The sequence below is a fragment of the Halichoerus grypus genome, chromosome 11 (genome assembly GCF_964656455.1).
Source record: "Halichoerus grypus chromosome 11, mHalGry1.hap1.1, whole genome shotgun sequence".
Classification (NCBI taxonomy): Eukaryota; Metazoa; Chordata; class Mammalia; order Carnivora; family Phocidae; genus Halichoerus; species Halichoerus grypus.
The window spans coordinates 75,164,705-75,185,088 of NC_135722.1; the positions used below are offsets into that span (position 1 = coordinate 75,164,705).

The 20,384-nt window shown below is 38.4% G+C and overlaps 1 protein-coding gene across 1 annotated transcript in view; it reads right to left on the reverse strand.

Moving 5' to 3' along the window:
• Positions 1 to 2,714: 2,714 nt before the first annotated feature.
• Positions 2,715 to 20,384, reverse strand: part of SESN3 (sestrin 3) — an 83,352-nt gene continuing 65,682 nt past the window's right edge. The window contains exons 7-10 of the mRNA XM_036074968.2: positions 16,381 to 16,499; positions 15,349 to 15,539; positions 12,445 to 12,589; positions 2,715 to 10,642 (exon numbers count right to left, since the gene is read on the reverse strand). Coding sequence (XP_035930861.1) covers positions 10,556 to 10,642; positions 12,445 to 12,589; positions 15,349 to 15,539; positions 16,381 to 16,499 — 542 coding nt within the window. The 3' untranslated portion in view covers positions 2,715 to 10,555. The remainder of the gene's footprint in view (positions 10,643 to 12,444; positions 12,590 to 15,348; positions 15,540 to 16,380; positions 16,500 to 20,384) is intronic.

Sequence of the window (20,384 nt, forward strand, 5' to 3'; positions counted from 1 at the left end):
CACATGCCTTGTGCAAAGGCAGTTCCCTCTGGCACCCTCCCACAAGCACTCAGAGCAGCCCCGGGGGCCAGAATCCAGAAGTCAGCAGTCCAGGGCCACAAGAGATGCTCCCCCACCGAACCTGGCCAAGGCCTCCGTGGAGCTGGCCACAGCAGCGGGGCGGGGGGAGTTAGCAAGTTACCATGATTGTGCAATGGTGTCGAAGGGGCGTGCACTAATGCCTCTGGGCAAGTGAAGGAGAGCCAACGGGTGGTGGACAGTTCTGGAACCAGGTTCATTTTCCTAAATTTCACCTTGATACCAAGATGAAGGATTTGTTAACGGTCGTTTTAGGAGCAGGCTCGTGCCAGACGGAGTATGAAGTCTTGCCTCAGCTGCCTTCGAAAGAGTTCTATGGAAAGGTTCGGCTCACCTGTGTTTTGAAACATGTCAAGGATGTGAGATTAAGGAGAAGAGACGTTCTCTGCCACTGACTCTGTTCTCAACCCAAAGTGAGAACGTGACGTGATGTGCATTAGCAACTATGACTTTTTAAAAAAAAATTTTTTTTTATTAACATATAATGTATTATTTGTTTCAGGGGTATAGGTCTGTGATTCATCAGTCTTACACAATTCACAGTGCTCAGCATAGCACCTACTCTCCCCAATGTCCATCACGCGGCCACCCCATCCCTCCCACCCCCCTCCACTCCAGCAACCCTGTTTGTTTCCTGACATTAAGAGTCTCTTATGGTTTGTCTCCTTCTCTGGTTTCGTCTTGTTTCATTTTTCCCTCCCTTCCCCTATGATCCTCTGTCTTGTGTCTCAAATTCCTCATATCAGTGAGATCATATACTTGTCTTTCTCTGATTGACTTATTTCGCTCAGCATAATACCCTCCAGTACCATCCACGTCGTTGCAAATGGCAAGAGTTCATTCCTTTTGATGGCTGCATAATATTCCATCGTATATATATATATATATATATATATATATATCACATCTTCTTTATCCATTCATTTGTTGGACAACTAGCTTCTTTCCATAGTTTGGCTATTGTGGACATTGCTGCTATAAACATTGGGGTGCACGTACCCCTTCGGATCACTACATTTCTATCTTTGGGGTAAATACCCAGAGCACCTATGACTTTGAATTGGTAACTTCCACCATATAGTGGAATGGTGCTAAAAACAGAAATGTAATATAGTTTTAAGCTTTCCTGAGTCTTCTTTAGATCAGGCTTGTTGTTCTCTTGGGAGAAATTCTTAGCCGTTAAATTTACAGGTACTGATTTGATATCATTGGTCTGGGAACCTTCCCCGAGGGGACCATCTTTTAAATTGAAGTGCCCCTACACGACTGGAGGAAAAAAAAACCCCGATTTTTTAAAATTAAAGTTGCAAGTTAGCCGGAGAGGAAAGTTATCTAACCTCTTGTTTGGAGCATAGACTATCCTTTAACTTTCTAAGTAAAATGTCATGTTGATAGTATTTACACTATCACGCAAGAAACTTAGGCTGAATTAAGGTAGGGAAGTTCAGTGTAGGAAGTGGTATTAGAAAGACGAGTTCAAACCCTCACTGGGCAAATCTTTCTGAGACTCAACTTCCTCACCTGTAAGATGGAGGTAACAATTCTTTCCCAAGTTATCCTGAGGAGTAAATAAGATCATGTATGTGAAAGGACCAAGCTCACACATAAACCTGGACTTTTATTTCACTTTTAAAAATGGTTCAGAGTTGTTAATAAATTCCCAGGGAGCCAGTGTCAAAAAGGGGGATTCTGAATTGGGGGAGGTCCTGAGGAAGGGCTGGGCTGCTGCGTTGGCCGGATATATCCCCTTCTTCTCCCCCAGACGTTGCATATTATTGAAAGAGACAGACTCTCATCGGCAAGGAGCTGGTTTCTGCAGATTGTCCGTGGACGGCTGGACACGCGGCACAAAGGGAGACCTCTCGCCTTTGACACGAATTTTTATGTAATCAGCATAAATCAAAATTAGGACTTGCCTTGGAAAACCTTGCATGAAAGGCTTTACACATGCTCTGTAGCTTTCCAAAGGCCTGTCTTCCATATCTACTTGAGACCTTATCATCACTACCCATTACACGTGTATAACCTCTCCTTCCCCGTCTGTTGTCCTTCCCACCTCTTTATTTCAATTAGCAACAACACTGTCATCAGGCTTTCTCATTTAGCCTTTGAAACCTGCCACCGTATATTTCAAATACGTGATTACATTTCACCTCATTCTCAACCGAGTCCAGAAGGTATTCTTCCCCTCAGATTGTGGTGTGGAAATCAAGGTTCCCAGAGATTAAATCACTTCTAAGGTCACAAAGCTAGTATTAGAATGTGAAGAAAAAGTTTTTGAAGCCAGGCTCTGACCCCAGGTTCAATGCCCCTTTCCCATCCTAATTCCCGGTTTGGCTAACAAGAGACAATAGTGAAATTAATGTGCCTCTTGCTGCGATCACAATGGACATTTTAAAAGGTAGCAATAATTATATATTTTGCACCACTTATGCTATTGCAATATTCCATTAATGCAATATCAAGTGATTATAAGAAATGTAACCAAAAAACTGTGGGTTGGGAATAAAGGGAAAAAAAAGACATAGTTCTGATGTCTTTCTGAAAGCACGTCTCAATCATCGAGCAGAAATGAACCTAGGCAAGAATGCTTCGCCAATGTAAATATAAATATATGTAAAAGAAAACAGTCAGGGTTCAGTTTTGCCAATTTTATTGAACCAATAAAATTCCTACTAATAACAATGAAATAAATTTCTGCAAGTATAAATGTGATACAGTTTAACAAAACCCATTGTTCTGTACCTATAAATAGATTTTCAAAATGTCATAAAAAGTGCAGTTATGAATTGTTGTTAACATGTTTAATACACAGTTCCTTTATTTCAAATGTGTTTGTCTTGACCCACTAACAGTTCCTTCTGCATCTGTTCAAATAATATTACCCATCCCTCCAAAAAAAAAAAAAAAAGCCATTAAAGCACTAGAATATTACACATAAACTGATCCATTCAGGTCAGCTTTAGTCAGAATTGTAAAATCAGCAACATAAGAAAAATAAAACCTACTTATACATACAAAAAGCTTTCATGGGTTCTATAATCTCCTTAACTGCTGACTCCCGTGGAGGGCATAATAGTTGAAAAGGCTTATATGGTTAAACTACCTTAGACTACTACATCTAGAGCAGGGTCTGGTTTGCCAGAATGAGTTTAAAGTGGCTGTTTATCAAGTCTGCTATTTTCAGAATTGAAACTATAAATATAGGACCGCCGTTTGACGCTGAAAACTGTGTGAAACCTAAATTGCATCAATGATCTATTTGATAAAAGCTTATTCTAATTGAAAAATCTTATATAGTAAGACTGATATATATAGCAGTCTTAAAGATCATGTCATCTGCCTCACATTAGTCCAAAGTCACGTGCTTCGTAAAAAAAAAAATTACAGTAACAAAGCACAGGACTACAAAGGCAAAACATCACAGCTTCTGATTACATTGAATAAAAAGTACCAAGGAACGCAAAAGATAAATCTGTATTAATACTGATGAATTAAAGAACTATAATAGACATTTCACAGCATGCTACATATATCGCTCACAACTGAAGGATAAAATGATGTCTAAAATTGAAAGTCAAGAAGTTGGCAATCTGATTTCATGTGCAATTCAGCTACAAAGTCTTAATATATACATTCATCATGTAGCTGCCCTGCAAAATCAGGATTTTTTTTTTTTTTTTTTTTAAAGAGATTTCAAGTTCAAATCCTATTTCATAAGCTAAAGGATACATCCAGTTCTTCCATGACCAGGAAAGTTATTTTCAGGTTTGAAGGAGCTAATCCGAGGAGCAAGGCCATGTTCCAAGTTGACCTGACGGGGTACTTTCTCACCTCGCTCAGACTGTGCACGTGATGGGACTATTCTATTGGGCATGGAGAAGATGCCAGACTGGCTTGGTTTGCTTCCTGTGTCTATCTTATTTTGAGCTGAAAAGAGTAGATGTGAAGAGAAAGAGGAAGGGAAAAATCGTATTTTCTTTCCAGAGAACATCTATGGATGCAAAGAAAATGTGCACTAGATAAGAGAGTTTGACTCGCTTTCCTTGATGAACAAGGGCACCACTGAACTCTTGCCTTTCCTTCTAGATAACTCATGAAATTCAGAAAGGAGAAAACAGTCTCTCAACATCACAAAGGAAACATTTTCCTACCCAACTGATAGGTTTCCTTTATCCTTCCTTTTGATCCTTCCTTATGAGATTTGGAAGTCGGTGGAAATTTGTAAAGATGAATTAATTTAAGAAAGAGATGTATAGCCACTTTCATTTGCTGAGTGTCATAATGCACACACTCAGCTAATCAGAAGTCATGGGCAATACTTGAGCATTAAAGACCAGAGGTTCTATCCCCCTTTGATAATCTTTCTGTGGAAATTATACATTCATTTTTAAGAGGTTCAACCGAGGGGTACAAGAAAAATAGACTGTTTTAGCAAAATTTATATACCAAAAATTCTATTTATCATACTTAGACTTACTAATGTTTGATGTTGTCCTATCGGCTATAAGTAGAATGGTGTGTTTGTTCTAAAGGCTATTTTATAGGGTGTGTTTCATTATCTCGAAGATTTCCACAAGCATTGGGAAAAAAATCAGATATTCCTTCCCTTGCCCCCATTTTTCCTTTTTCAATTCTCTACTTCATGGCGGTGCAGTCATAATTAACTTAAAGCTAGAATGAACACTTCATGACATATGATTTAGTAAAAACCATTCCTTCAGCATCTACTATTGTCTCATTTCTTAACGAGGCATCAATTCACTCCTGGGCTGCTAAAGGCATTTTCCTAGACGCTGCTGTCAGGCTGGGTTGCTCATGAACAGAATGCAAAGCGTTCAAATACCACCACAGATTGTAATAATCTCTACTTCTAAGCAGGGTGGGTCATCCTCAGGTCAGACAACCATCGGGAGAGCAACACGCCCCACGTTAGAAACCTGACAGAGTTTCCATCCATGAACGACACAGAGCGCTCACTGGCTGGAGAGGAAGAACTTGCTTCTTCCTCCTCTGTGCACTTGTTCCTTAATGGGAAAGTCTGGGTATACCTGAAATGCAGGCAGGGGAAGACAGACTACAAAGTCAATGCATTCCTTTTTCATCAAATAGTACTTCCCCCCCGACCCCCCATGAGAGCAGGGTAAGAAAGGCGGTGAGAAGCTTAGTCTGACCTGGGAAAGCTTGTCCAAACTCTTATGTACCAATTTTGTGGTATTTTATCTATGTTATATATCAAATGGGCTTGTGTGACCCATTGGGACCACCTAAACACCTTTTATCATATGTCTTTCTATTAGAACTGTGTTTCAAGCCCCAAGCAACAACAATCAAACAAGTATCTGAAACACCACCCATTTATATGCCAGAAATTTCCTGTTCCACTGAAGGGTTACGGATCAATCTGAATTGCTAGAGAATTTTAAATTTACATTCAAATTACTTGGACTGACACCACTATTTATTCCCTAATAGAGATCCAGGTTAGGATGGTAACTCAATCACATTAAAATCCTGCTAAATGCTAAGTTCTGCATGATAGAAATAGTTCCATTTCCGTATCATGTATAAATATAAAGACTTCTACTTTGATAGAAGGCAAAAATCTTCTACGATTTATTAAAATATGGAAGTAGCATTACTGAACAACAGAGAGTGAATCCATGAAAAGGTTGGATACTCTGAATTTATAGGCTCTTTGGGGATGAGGTAGAGGACAGCAAGATATTTTGGCAGCCGGGAAAGGGTAGAAGAGTATGGGATGGACAGGATTTGATTCCACTCGGTGCTGCATAATATCTGGTAGGGTGCCCAGGGCAAAGGTTAGCCAAAATGTAGCTGGATGGTTGAGGGATTTAGGGGAGCTGGGACAAAGTCATATTCTTAATGAGTGGAGAAAAAGTAACTCAGAAAAGTAAATGCTGGTGACTATCAGCAGGTGGCTGGTGATGTTTGGATGGTGAAAAGACCTGCAGACCAACACGGGCTGAAAGATGCAAGCGTGTAGAAGGCTGAGGACAGCAAGCACGTAGAAGGTTGAGGCACTTGGGGGAAAGAAAGCAGGCAGGAAAGGGTGGACTGAATGTAGGTCAGAACTCCCACAGGGGAAGGTTCCTTGACACTAGGTGTGCGATGCTGAGGACGGCCACGCTCAGAGTAATGTTCCACGTGTCCTTGGGAAACCTTTTCCTTCCTCACAGGGCTCTCTCTGCCTCTGCCTCTAGGATCCATTTCACCCCAGCTGTTTTTGTTCTAGGTCTCACCTGAGTGGACACTGCTCACTAAGCCAAATTTAGCATGGAAATCAGCTCCACACACCGGGGCATTTAAGTTCCGGTGACTGAGAGGAATACATTCATGGTACAGTACTGTTCTAAGGAAAGACTCCATAATTTGATTCTCAGTCTCCAGAGGGATACAGTAGGGAAACACAGATGAAGAGGACGGCCACCCAGAGTGCATTCTGATGATACAAATTAAGTAACTTCACACTCGATCTGAACCAAGGGGCCACATGTCTCTCAGGGTGCTGTGGAATTATACCACCAAGAAAATTTCAGATACTGTTCATATAGCATTACTGTTGCATACTTTTTACTCCATGTAAGACCGCCTATTTGCAGAAAAGAAGAAAAAGTCTATTAGATAAAGACAAGAGTTTAAGATCTTGCCTTTCAGAGGAATGATTTCGAACTGTCTTCAAAACACAACACAAACAAAACAAAAACCTCATTTTACTATCACAGTGCAAATCATTTATATCACATGCACTGAAATTTTTTTTTTTTTCCCTGATGAACTGTCTTTAAGAGTTTAAAAGAATCTTACGGTCGTATATGCATGCACTCTGCACTAAAGTGGTGAACTATTTTTAAGTATAGATTTTTAATTTTTTTGCCAATCATTTTATTTTGCTGTGGCCTAAAAATCTAAGATTTTGGATTAAAAAACTCTATAAGGTGGAAAAGGAAAAAAACTGCTCTGGAATAATGTTATTTAGTCTTTAGAAGAATTTAAGAACTTTGGGAGACTTTATAACACAATTAAAATAGGGGCTCTGGTTCAAATATGGTCTTAATATAAAGCTTCCACTGAGTTTTCTGTTCTAAAACAGCCCTGCATCGCTCTGCCATTATCTGGGTTTAAAGCCATAATCAAAGGCCAAGGCCATGGCCCGGATTCCACATTAGCCATCTTTTATGGTAAAAGTACCCCGGATGGGACGAAGAGTCTTCCTGAGACTGAGACAACATACGTGGTTCAAAAAGGTAAAGAAGGTAATGAGCGGTCTCATCTCAGAAAGCCTCTTTTCCGCTGGTTATCACAAGTCCACCTGAGGGGGCCTAATCTGAAGGATCAAGTGGGGCGGCTGCTGGGCCACTCCCACAGTCAAGCGATTGGCTTACAGAACAGAGTCACCTTCCGATGGGAGAGTATTCAGGTATTTCCTACGGTGATCTGAGAAATTATGAATTACAACCGAAGCTGGGAAGTAAATAGACATCAATCAAGCATATACATCAGTGGGTTGTTAGACTAATTTTAACATGATAAGCGATGAAGTCAGAGAATTCACATTCGCATGTGCTTTTTTTTTTTTCCAAGTACACTTGCACATTTAAAGTTTGGCACAATGTGAGCCCCAAGGTGTAGGTTAGCATATCGTGTAATCACGTCATTACACCAATTGAACCAGATATCTCTTTTAAAAATATCACATTTTAATATAAAAAGCTATACTATAAATTACTACATAGTAAATTCAATACTCTGAAAAAATACCACCCTGGAAAACCACATCAGAATTTCAAGTTTGCGTCAGAGAATGTTCCCAGCAAACTTGCCATAAAATGGTATTCACACCCTGGAAGGCTGCGCATGCTGCAGCTCAGAAGGTGCTCTAGCACCTCCGGAAGTCGATTTTTCTAGGCTGGTTCACTGAGGTTCATAAATACATTGTTTTGTCTTTGTTTATAGGTCCAAGTCGACTTATGTTCCTGATTACTGATGAGATAGATCAATGCTGAGCTAAAAAGAAACTTTGCTAGAAAAGAGATCTAGTAAAGGCACTAATATTTCCAAAACCCAAACTCCAACTACTTACATTTCTGGGGTAAAAAAATAAAAGACAAAAACTAAGTGGCCATTTTAGTTACTTACACCTTGTTTCCCCTTTTGGTCTAAAGCTCATATGGTGTTCTGTGAGAATTTCTCCTCCTTTTCCATTTATAAAGATCATTTTTAATCCTGTAACACAGGTCACATGCACAACAATATAGGGCTATTAACTGAAAGGATTGTAGGAAAAGAAAAGAAAACAAAACAAAAAAACCAAACCCAGATGTCAGGAATAAAAGATATCCTCAACTTGAAAGTTCTAAGGTTAGGGAAGTCAAATGAACATTTATGCTATCGTCCATGTCTTGTCATTTTCCTACTTTCCTTGCAGTTAATACATATCTGTATAATGTGATGTCGAGTAAAATCAGCATATGGTATATGCAATTAAACAGAAGAGATCTGGCATGAATTCTCTGAATAGTATCTTTAAATAAACCACCCTGTCTTAAAAAATATTAGTAATTTTTTCCTCACGTGGAAGATTTCAAATGAGATCCTGGGATCTAAAAATGCAGAACTACCTCATATTAGTAGGCTTACAGTCATCTTTCTGTTTTCTTATCTGGAACAAAATCTAAAAGGAAGCAACCTAACATGTTGTACCAGAAAAGGATGATGAATGGAAGGGCAAAATGATCTAACAAAACACGTGTCCACGTTTCTTTCATGAGAGAAAACTCCTATATGACAAGTAAGGAAGTAAGTCTAAGATGAAATCTTTGTGGGAACTCTAATGGAGAATTTTGACGATATTATTTAGTATGAACAAATGGAGCAGTTTTTAAAAAATTAGCATGTTTAAAATTCAAGTCACCCTTAATTAACCAAAAAGTGTTTAAGCAGGGCAGTTCGTGTCCTACTGGATAGCTGTAAGCATCTCTTTAGGCACTTCACTGGTTCATTAACACAATACAAATTAAAGCTATAAACACATAATGTTGTGCTCTGTGAAGATAGTCTAATCAAGCAACATAAACCAATGCAAAAATGTGACTTTTTGGATGCTTATTCCTCCCCTAAGACTTGATATCTTTTTAAAACCAGTTGTCCAAAGAGACTTTTTTTTTTTTCTGGGGAAGGGGGTGCTTTGGCATTAGGAAAAGAATATCGTTCAACCCCAGTAAGGCAAAAGCCTTGTGCGATAAAGAAATCGGAACAAAATTTCTTTATGGCTCTGTTCAAAAGGACACTTCTGCAATGACATAATGGGGGGAAAGTTCAGTGGAGTATTTTTTCCCAACATATTGCACTTTTTTTGTTGTTGTTGCTGTTCAATCACATTAATGCATAGAAACACAATTTTTACCTTTGAATATTCAACTGTTCAACCTATTAGAAGAAAAATCACGGGAAAGAAGTTCTAAAGGCCTACCAGGAAAAAATACAAGTATATTAACCTTCCTCTGCTTACTGCAATATAGAAAACACTATGAGAAAAGAAAAATGTGCAAAGAAACTTTTTGGTCAATCATGTGGGTACAGGCTTGTACGTGCCGACTGAACGAACTGTGAGCAGCCCTGTGAGCACTGATTATTCCGGTGACTGAGGATGGCTGTCAGTGATAGAAAGGATTGTGCATAATTTCACTTTTCATATATACATCTGATAAGGAAAACGGAAACTTCTGTTTCAGAAGAGAAAGAAAACAGCTGAATTTGGCATTTCAGTAGCATGCTATAGAATTCATCATGATTAATTTCACATTAAATTATGGACAATGGCTGTATCACATTTCACGTTATCGCCAATAGCAGTAAAAAAAAAAACAAAACAAAAACAAAAACAAACAAAAAAAAAACACAAACAGTGCCTGACAAATAATCTCCTGGGGACACAGATATGTGTCCTGTGAGCAGCTTAGTTCAACAGCGCATGCTTTTCCTCCACCAGATTTAGGACACAACATTAAAAGTTTAGAATGGCCAGAGGAGGTCATTCTGTGCTGTATTTCCAATATCTGAAAAACAATTGCTTGAGCAGATTGTAAGCGCTTTTCCTTATTTAAAAAAAAAAAAGGAAAGAAAAGAAAAGAATACACATACATACAAACCCAAAAGCGCTGAAGTTAAGCATTAATAAACCAGGTTCATGATTTATGATCAGTATCCAAAAAATCCAACTTTAAAACAATGCAAAGTAGTGCTCCTCAGTATTATTTTTGCAATTGTTAGTAATGTTAAGCATCAAGAAAAATAAAACACATCATTGCACATTACAGCCGCCAAAAAGAACGGCTAAACTTTGACACTAGAGAATTGAATAATTTTTGATGCTACATCACAAACAGCTTCTGATGTATATCTTGTGTGAAAAGGTCTTTACACACATAGGACATTTTCGCTGGGTGATGATGCTTCAGGTCAAATGCCGAGTTATGGCACGAAGCGCATAAAGTAGTTCAGCTTGCATCCGTGCTTCCATTAAAAGTAGATTTACGTGAACCTAGAAATGAAAATGTTATCTCCTTAGTGACCAGTATAAACAGTTGGAAAAAACTTACTTTTTTTTTTAACATATCAGACATTCACAAAGGTTTATCACATGTACAGGCGTATCTATGCGTGTAAATGACATAACACTCATTGACAAAACTGTCTGTAAAAAAGAAATGGGTCTTGTGAGCAGTAAAAATGACCTCTAAAAGCCTGGAAAATACCAATCATTATGTCAGAATATATGTTAGGTAAAGCCAATCAATCTTCTGGATTATGCAATAACTTTTTTTTCTTTAAAGATTTTATTTATTTGACACAGAGAGAGCGACAGCGAGAGAGGGAACACAAGCAGGGGGAGTGTAAGAGGGAGAAGCAGGCTTCCTGCGTAACAGAGAGCTCGATGTGGGGCTCGATCCCAGGACCCTGGGATCATGACCTGAGTGGAAGGCAGACGCTTAACGACTGAGCCACCCAGGCACCCCTATGCAATAACTTTTTAAAAATATTTTTATAAATGACAACTTTCCTGCAAGTGATACTTTCTTCCAGTTGTCAAATCTTATAGGGCTAAAAACCAGCTCTACATTCATTAGAGCCTATGTTCACTCCTTGGAAAGCTTTTAAAAACATTTCTTACTGTGTACTTGAAAGATACTAAGGTGAAAACCTGAAGCCGAAAGCAGTTTGTAATTAATGTCTGGTCCTTGTTAGATAGGCATAGCTTCCCTGGAGGATTTCAGATACAACTGTGAACAAGCCGCTAAGTTCTAGGGGAGATACACCTCAGCTGATAGGTTAAAATTAATACCCACATATTTTCGAAACTTACTACAGAGAAATGTTTTTGATATTATATTTATTTTGATAACCTCTACAGATTAGATATACTGTTAGACATATTCTCTTGATGAGTAAAGAGAATTTCTAGATACAACCTAGTAAAGGAAGAAAATCTAATGCAAACATGTAAACAGGGCATAAAGATCCATCGAGAAGAGATGCTGGCAGTAAAATGGGTATTTATCTGATGTGTGATTGGCTCTAAGACTTCCAAAAATAGGTTAGGTTTGGACGCCATAACATTCTCTGCCAAGCTCATAGAATTAATTAGTGAATACTAAGATCCTAAAGAGATTTTCTTACTCTCAAAAGCTTGGAAACTGTGGTGTAAATGAAGATTCTTGGACTTACAGGTCGAAAAGACCTAGGCTTTAAGGCCAGTTTTTACACTACAATGTTGGTAAAGATCCTTAACATTTACTAGGTCTTAAATAACGATTCCTATATATTTCATCCAAAGAAATATTCTTAGATAATGGTGCATACATTTGGCTCAAAGGTCATGCATTATATCGTCAAAATACTAAATTAGCAAATTGGAATGAAAAACTATTGTTCTAATAAGTTAACTCTAATGGCCAGAGTTAATCTCTCAACGGAGATACCTTCTGGGCCTGGCACAATCACCCCCAACACATCTCCTTAGGTTTGATTTTTATTAATCATGAGAATGGTAGACATTTTCCTAAAGGTACTTTAAAAATATCAATATCCAGATCCAGCCGTTCAAAGGCAGATGCTACACGTGTACAGTACACACCACACTGGCCAAAACATATAACCAAAATTTAGTTAATATTCAATAAACTGGAATTTAAACACGTTTTTAAAAGAGGGCCGGATGACGCCACTTCCTTTTCTTTAATGGCACTAACTTATCAATATTTTCCTGTGTAATTTTTCCTGATCATTACTAACTACACTGAACACGTGCCTAAGGTGTCTATAACGTCGAGTCATGAAACACACCTTTTCTGAGTGCTTGAACTGACGCCAGTAACTATCATACATGCGCTTGGTGGTTCTCTCCGGATAGCAGGTCACCGTCTTAATGTAAACCTTCAGGCTTCGTTCAAGTAATTGATTAACTTCTCCGTAATCATAGTCATCATACCTACGAGCCAAAGACAAATGACAAAATCAGAATTTCTGATTTCTAAGTTGGTATCAAGAGACGTTGATTGTCTAGCAATTCAATACCAAAAACTCATTAACAATTGTTGTCACAAATATTTACTGAGTGCCTATTAGGTGCCGTGTCCTTTTCGTGTAGCGTTCCAGGCAGCGGTGATACACGTATGAACAGAGTAAACAAAAATCCCTGGTCTCAGGGAATTTCAACCCTTCTGGAGAAGGAAGGAAAAAAATAGACAAGCATGTGATATGTTGGGGGTGTTCACTGCCGTGGAGGGAAAGGGAAACGAGGCTGTGAGAAGAGAAGCTGTGGTTTTAGGGAGGGGGCGAGGCTGCCATCTGAGGAGAAGGCACCAGCAGAGAGCCCTGCGGCGCGAGTCATAGGTGGGGGTGGGGTGGGGGGCAGAGGGAGCGATCCACTGTGTCCCAGGCTGCTGACGTATCAAATGCGACAGGAACTGAGCCCTGAGCCCCGGAAGCAGCTGCGCGGGGGTCACAGGTAACCTTGCCAAGAGTGCTTTTGTTGGTGTGGTGCCGTAGTGCGTCCAAGAGGGAATGGGGGATAAAACGGTGACAGCCAACAGACAACACTTCGTCAAAGAGATGGGCTGTGCGTGGGAGCGGGAGGACGAGGCAACGGCCAGAAGGAAAAGAAGGATGAAGAGAGGATTTTTTTCTAAAGATGAGAGAAGTCACAGCATTGTGTGTATACTGATGGGAAAGATCCCCTGAAGAGGGTAAAGTTGATTTTGCAGGAGAGACAAAGGAAGAATTTTTTTTTTTTTAAGTAGGGGCTTGAACTCACGACCCTGAGGTGGAGACCAGAGCTGAGATCGAGAGTTGGACGCTTAACTGACTGAGCCACCCAGGTGCCCCCGGAAGGAGGAACTTTTATTTTTAATTATAGTTGGCATACAATATGATATTAGTTATAGGTGCAGGACACAGTGAGTCAACATTAATATCCTTCACAAAATGCTCCCCACAAATGTAGTTACCATCTGTCACCGTACAAAGTTACTACAGTCTTACTGACTAGAGTCCCTGGGCTGAAACATTGTATCACCATGACTTACCTGTTTTATAACTGGAACTTTTACCTCTTGATCTCCTTCACCTATTTTGCTCTCTCCTTCCCCTCCCCCGACAGCCACGAGTTTGTTCTCCGTATCAGTCTGTTTGTTTCTTGGTTTTGCTTTTTAGATTCCACCCACAGGTGAAGTTATACCGTTCTTGTCTTTCTCTGGCTTATTTCACTTAGCATTATACCCTCTAGGTTTGTCCATGTTGTCACAAATAGCAAGATCTCATTCTTCTTTGTGGCTGAGTAATATGCCATTGTGTGTGTATATACACATACATACATACGCATATATATAATATGTACATATACATATATACAATATATTATCTATCTATCTACCACATTTTCTTTACCTAGAATAGGGATCTTTAAATGAGAGGAAATGGGAGTTTGTGCCCAGGGGGCTATAACAGTTCATCCATCACAAGAGAAAAGAGAGAGCAGAGTCAATGGGTACAGAGACAAACAGCAGGGTAAATGCAGTAGTGGGAGATCGTGGGATTTCTCTTCTATATTTTCAGTTAATTTTTAACCCAAATATATGCTTAGTTAAGTATTCAAAGATCTTATAAGTACCGTGCGCTAACCGATTGCGCCACTGGAGCTCCTTATTCAAAGATCTTATATGAGCTTTATTTGGTAGCATCCAACAGATAGACACCATAACATTTGTCATGTATTGTCTTGAACATAATTTATCACAATTGAATTAAATTACTAGTATTTATTTTTCTTAAGTTAGGTAGTTACGGCATACGTGTCTTAAAATGTGATGATTCTGTGTTAACTTATTGTCTGGAATGGTAAATGAGCAAATAGCATAGTTAACTATTTACCATCATAACAGTGTCTTCTACGTAGAATGCTGGACTATTAGTTGATGTTTCAGGAAAATTTTTTTACATTAAAATTATAGAAAATACTTTGCTTAGCAAATTGAATTCCAATTCCATTCCATAAAGGCTTTCTGATGCTACATTAGAAAGGATATAGTAGAGTCAAATTGAACGTATTCATAACTGGGAATTTTTTCTTTCTGCAAATTTATCTCCATAAACGCCTTCAAAACCCAGCTCAAAAAGGCACATTCTCCCAAAAAAGCTTTCCTGATTAGACCATTCAATCTCATTCACTCATTTACTCACTGTCCTCTCAATGCCAATTTTCTAAATTTAGAGGCCATTAATTTATATTGACTGATAGTTTCATTTTAGTGTTCTTATGTGAGCTTTATGAGGACACAATCTATCCTAGTTTTATTTATACCCTAATTACCATTCCTTTAAAAATAAACAAACAAACAGTCATTTATCACAGTGAGCTAAAGGGGCACAATAAACGTTTTTTAACTGCCTAATTCTTCCAGGAAGGATTCTTAAATTGAGTCTGATTCTATTGCATCCCCCAATGATTACTGATCTTTTTCCCCTTCCTTAGTAAATTCTCATTACTGTATTTATAGGTGCATGCTAAGATTCCCAACAGTTAAACAAGGAAAAATGTTTTTCTATATAATGGAAGTCATTTTTCAAAATCAGAAGTCCACATGTAATACTTTCTTCTCAGTACTATATAGCACTAAACAGGACAGGAGCAAGACTCGTGCCAGAATTTTCATTTAGAAACATTTAAAACTGTCTTGACAATGAACATACCTGATTCCAAACATACAGTGAACATAGTTAAATAAAGCTCTGCGCAGCGTGGTTGTGTCAACATCCTCATGGGTGGCCATAGTGTTATAGGTGAGATTGTAGACCATGCGGAACTTCTCATCAAGAAGATGTCCAATGTCAGAATAAAGTCTGTTCACCAGGGAGAACCCATGATTTTCCCAGGTGTAGTCCTAAAAGAAGAAATTGTATCCAGTTACAAAATGGGCAGTCTCCATTTAAATTCCATGTTTGTAGTAAATATAACTACTGAAGCAAGTAAGTGAAGATATTTCAAATATAATTCTAAGTTGATAGCTTTACTAAGAACCCTTCACATCGGTTCATGGATCAAAGTGCCATGTAGTTTCCTCAGTGGGGTCAATGGTTTGACATGTTGGTGATGAACTCTGGCCACCTCCTGTGGTTGGGTACTATGCTCACTACACCCTTATCTGGAAGAACCCCAGAAAATCTGAGAATATTCCTATGTGACCAAACCTACTCAGTGACCAAACCTACTCAGTGACAGTTAGAAGATCAGTGAAACAAGCGCAAAGGAGTCTGTCTTCATTCAAACTTCCACTCTCTTTAGGAGCCACATCGCTACTGTGGCTCTGTGTTCTAGGGGTTGGTGGGGTAGCCCTTAAGCCCATAACTACTGGTATATGATCTTATTACAAAATGCTATTTTATTATAAATGTAACTTTATCACTTGATTTCCTCCCTGCTCCTCTCAAAAAAAAAAAAAAAATGGTATGAACACTGTACAATTACCATGTAATAATGCAAGTAACTGAATAAGACCATTTCCTTTTGCCTTCTTAGAGGGGAGAAACATTGAAATAATAATTCATCTACTGGAAGATCAAATTAGACTAGGCCAAAAACTAGGTTACATAAAAAGATCTACAGACTCTATCAAAATGACCATTAATTTCTTTAGAAGTCAATGTATTTACATCTCAACATTTCACAGTTAAAATGACAGTATTTCTTCTCTAGTTTCTATGAATTAAAGGCATCTTATATACCTGAGCTCGGAATGTTGGCAAATGTTCTTCTCCTCGTCTGGCAAAGTCCTCATACCCAAAACCAGGGTCTTCAATATATCGGGAGACATCAGATGTTATAATCATGTCATCTTCAAAATCTAAGGACAATAATGAACAATCTAGAATAAAGGAAACTGTGCACAGAACAATGAAACTGCTCCATTTCCCCCCACTTTTTAGCTTTTCCATGGATTTCTGAAGTGACAATACTGACTTCCTGGCTTAAGTTTTGAATTCAATTTCAATTCAATTTCCTTACCAAATACTGGCAAACTTAACATTTAACTGTACTTGTCTGGGCAAAAACATGACTACACTGAAATATCTAAGCAGTAGCAGCAAAGAATCAATACACTAGCTTTACTTATTCAGAAGGGGAATATAGCACAGGGCTTTGAGTATAGAGCTTAAACATTTTTTGAACTCTTGCGTGATGAAGTGGGATGTGGGGAAAGAGACGAGATGAAGGTGAAAGACCACTTGAGTGGAATTTAATGTTAAGATAGATTTCGTTAAAATTCAACGGTGCTTCATCTGAATGTGTTCATGCTGAAAATTAGTGCAATCTCATCCATTTTTAGCTCACAAAGAGGCATTTAGGGAGAAGGCCTGGGAAGGGAATTGGGACAGGGAAGAAAGTGGCCTTCTGGGTACCACCATTATTCTGAGTTGACTTGGGCGCTAAACAGGAAGGGTCAGTTTGAGAAAATTCATTGAGTTTTATGCCTAACCTATGTGCGCTTTTCTATGCACATGGAAATAAAAAGGCATACAACGTATGAAGTAAAACAACGTGTTAATGAGATTGTGATCAGAATATTATAAAAGTGGCATTCAGGAAGATAGGAAGACTACAACCATCTTTTAAGACAGCTGACTTCTGCATACTTGCTAATATTAAAAATTTACCACTGAAAAATTTTAAATGCCCAATGCATGTTAATGTCATTTAAAGAAAATTCTAACTCACTTTTTTTTTTAGGGCAGTCTGTCTTTATAATTACCTTTTTCTCATTTCAACCACTGAAAGGGAATGAACAACCATTATTTACTACCTCCTACTCTAGAAAATGAACATATTGTTTCCAAAATAATAAAAAAAAAAGCTCCTTCCATGCAAAGAACAATATTTTCTTTTTTTTTTTTTAAGATTTTATTTATTTGACAGAGAGAGACACAGCGAGAGAGGGAACACAAGCAGGGGAAGGGACAGAGGGAGAAGAAGGTTCCCCAATGAACAGGGAGCCCGATGTGGGGCTCGATCCCAGGACCCTGGGATCATGACCTGAGCCGAAGGCAGACGCTGAACGACTGAGCCACCCAGGCACCCCAATATTTTCTTATTAAGTATTTTAATCAATATCAAATAAATGCAATACTTAATAATTAATAAACAACTATTAGTTTTTAAAACAATTTTTAACATTTTATTTATTTATTTGAGAGAGAGAGAAAGAGAGCATGAGTGGGGGTGAGGGTCATAGGGAGAGAGAGAAGCAGACACCTCGCTGAGCAGGGAAGCCCGACTTGGAGCTCGATCCCAGGACCCTGAGATCATGACCTGAGCCGAAGGCAGATGCTTAACCCACTGAGCCACCCAGGTGCCCCACTTAAACAATTTGGTGGCATAAAAACTATAATTCTTAACTGGACAGTCTTGAGAGGCTTAAAAGAACAGGTACAATCATAGTAATTCATCCAAAAGATGTAGTAAATTAGTAGTGTCTTCATTATCTTTAATCTTTGCTATTTCATGAAAATCCTAGCAATAATTATTCTTTCCTCACAGGGTTTTAACCTTTCCTTAGGTCACTGCCATGGCCTAACAGGGTGCTCGATAATGGCAGGAAAGATCAAGTATCCAGGCTACCCAACTTTGGAAATATTAAAATTCTTACCTAACTTCTTTACTACCCATAATGCGAAGAGACTGACATTTGTTGAGTACTTTTTTTTTTTTTTTTTGTCAGAGAGAGAGAGCACAAGCAGGGGGAGCGGCATGCAGGAGAGGGAGAAACAGACTCCCCGCGGAGCAAAGAGCCCGATGCGGGGCTCCATCCCAGGACCCCGGGATCATGACCTGATCCAAAGGCAGACGCTTAACTGACTGAGCCACCCAGGTGTCCCTGTTGAGTACTTAATATATACCAGGTACTATGCTATGTGCTTAATATCTATTTTTTGTTTGATTAATGCAAAATAAATACCTTCTTAAGAAATTAGTAAACTGTAAGCTACTAATAGCACTGTCAGTATTGTCAGTAAGAACTACAATGTGAATTAGTTTAGGATGGTGTGGAAAACTTGTAAACACTGAACTACTTAATTTGATCTGAAGCTTGTAAGTGACTTTCAGTTTTTTAAATCGAAATCTTGGGCTTATCGCTAGCCCAACCCATGACCACTGCGTTGTCTCATCAGGCTGCAGGACTGTGTTTGGGTAAATGGAAACACTTTGAAATCAGCATTTTCAATGCTTTGTCTCTCCATGTTTATCAACGAGGTTATGCCTTCCTTAATTCAGTCCATCACATACTCATCAATATAAATGAAGCAAAAAAATTGAAAACATAGTTAGCGATCGCTGAGGCTGCTAGGAAAACTAGGAGTTTTGTGGGCTGCGAAGTAAAATCAAACCAAGAACAGTGAGTGAGAACTAACGTCTGCACAACAGTTTCTGCCCTGATGTGATCTCTCCACCCACACTGCACAAGCAGTTGGTTTCACTGGGCAAATACTGATTCTGAAGTTGACTATTACACAGCTGATTCATTTGATGTTGATGTTAGTTTTTGATTTGTCCACAAACATTTTCTAGTTGTCATATGACTTGGAAACATTTTAAAATAAACAATAATGAGTAACTGGAATCAAACAAGATAGAATTTATCCTACGGATAATATTCATTTATTCATTTTAAAATTAGGAGTCAATCAAGACCTGTTTTCTAGACCATTTTGTCCACAGAAAGAAATGTACAAAGGTCTCTTAAACTACAAATACTTTTTTTTTCAAATTTATTTTAAGAAGTTAAAACCAGTACTCTGACCAACAAATCTAAAACTCCAGTTTTAATTCTATCTAAACAAATATTTCAAAGTCTGGACTCAAAGGAAATAGTAGTTTGCACACTGGCTGCTTTCTCTGCCCCAAACATAATATAGAAAACACTCTACTAGAGTAATGGAACAGCTTTCTAACTTGAAAAACAAAAAGAATAAGAGTTGGTTAACTCTGTTACCAAGCTATAGAATACTACCTCTGTAGAACATTTTAAACGTTTATTTTCTTCAAAAGGTTTGAAAAGCTATTCTTAGAGTCTCCACATGGAATCTGGAATGCTTTATCACACGGGTCAAACCAAAAAATTCACTACAGAAAAAAATACATTTCTATTTCCATTTTAAAACATGGTAAGATTATAAGAAGGACTCAGTTAGCCACTCTACCAAGTCGTTTTTTTGTTATCTTTGTGTGACCAGCAAATGTAGTACTGGGAATGGTTAAGAGTAAACAATGAAATGATTTATTTCCTTGACTGATTTACAAATGATACAGCCTCTTCTGTCAAAATTAGAACATAATTTTTGGTGAGGATCTAAGACTTGTTAGTCAAAATTCACTACTGTATAAGGCAGGAGTCCCTGCTCAAGGATCCAAGAAAGTAGAGGCTGGGATCCAAAATATATTTTCAAGGGGCGCCTGGGTGGCTCAGTCAGTTAAGTGTCCGACTCTTGATCTCAGCTCAGGTCTTGATCTTGGGGTCGTGAGTTCAAGCCCCAAGTTGGGCTCCACGCTGGGCGTGGAGTCTACTTAATAAAAAAAAAAACAAAACAAAACAAAAGAAGCTCTCAGAAGAGCTTTGATTAAAAAAAAAACCACAAAATCTATTTTCAACATTAAAAAACGACTAAGAGAAATAAAACATTTATATCCTTCAAGCTCTAGTGATGTTCGAGAAGTTCTTAAAAATGAATGTCTG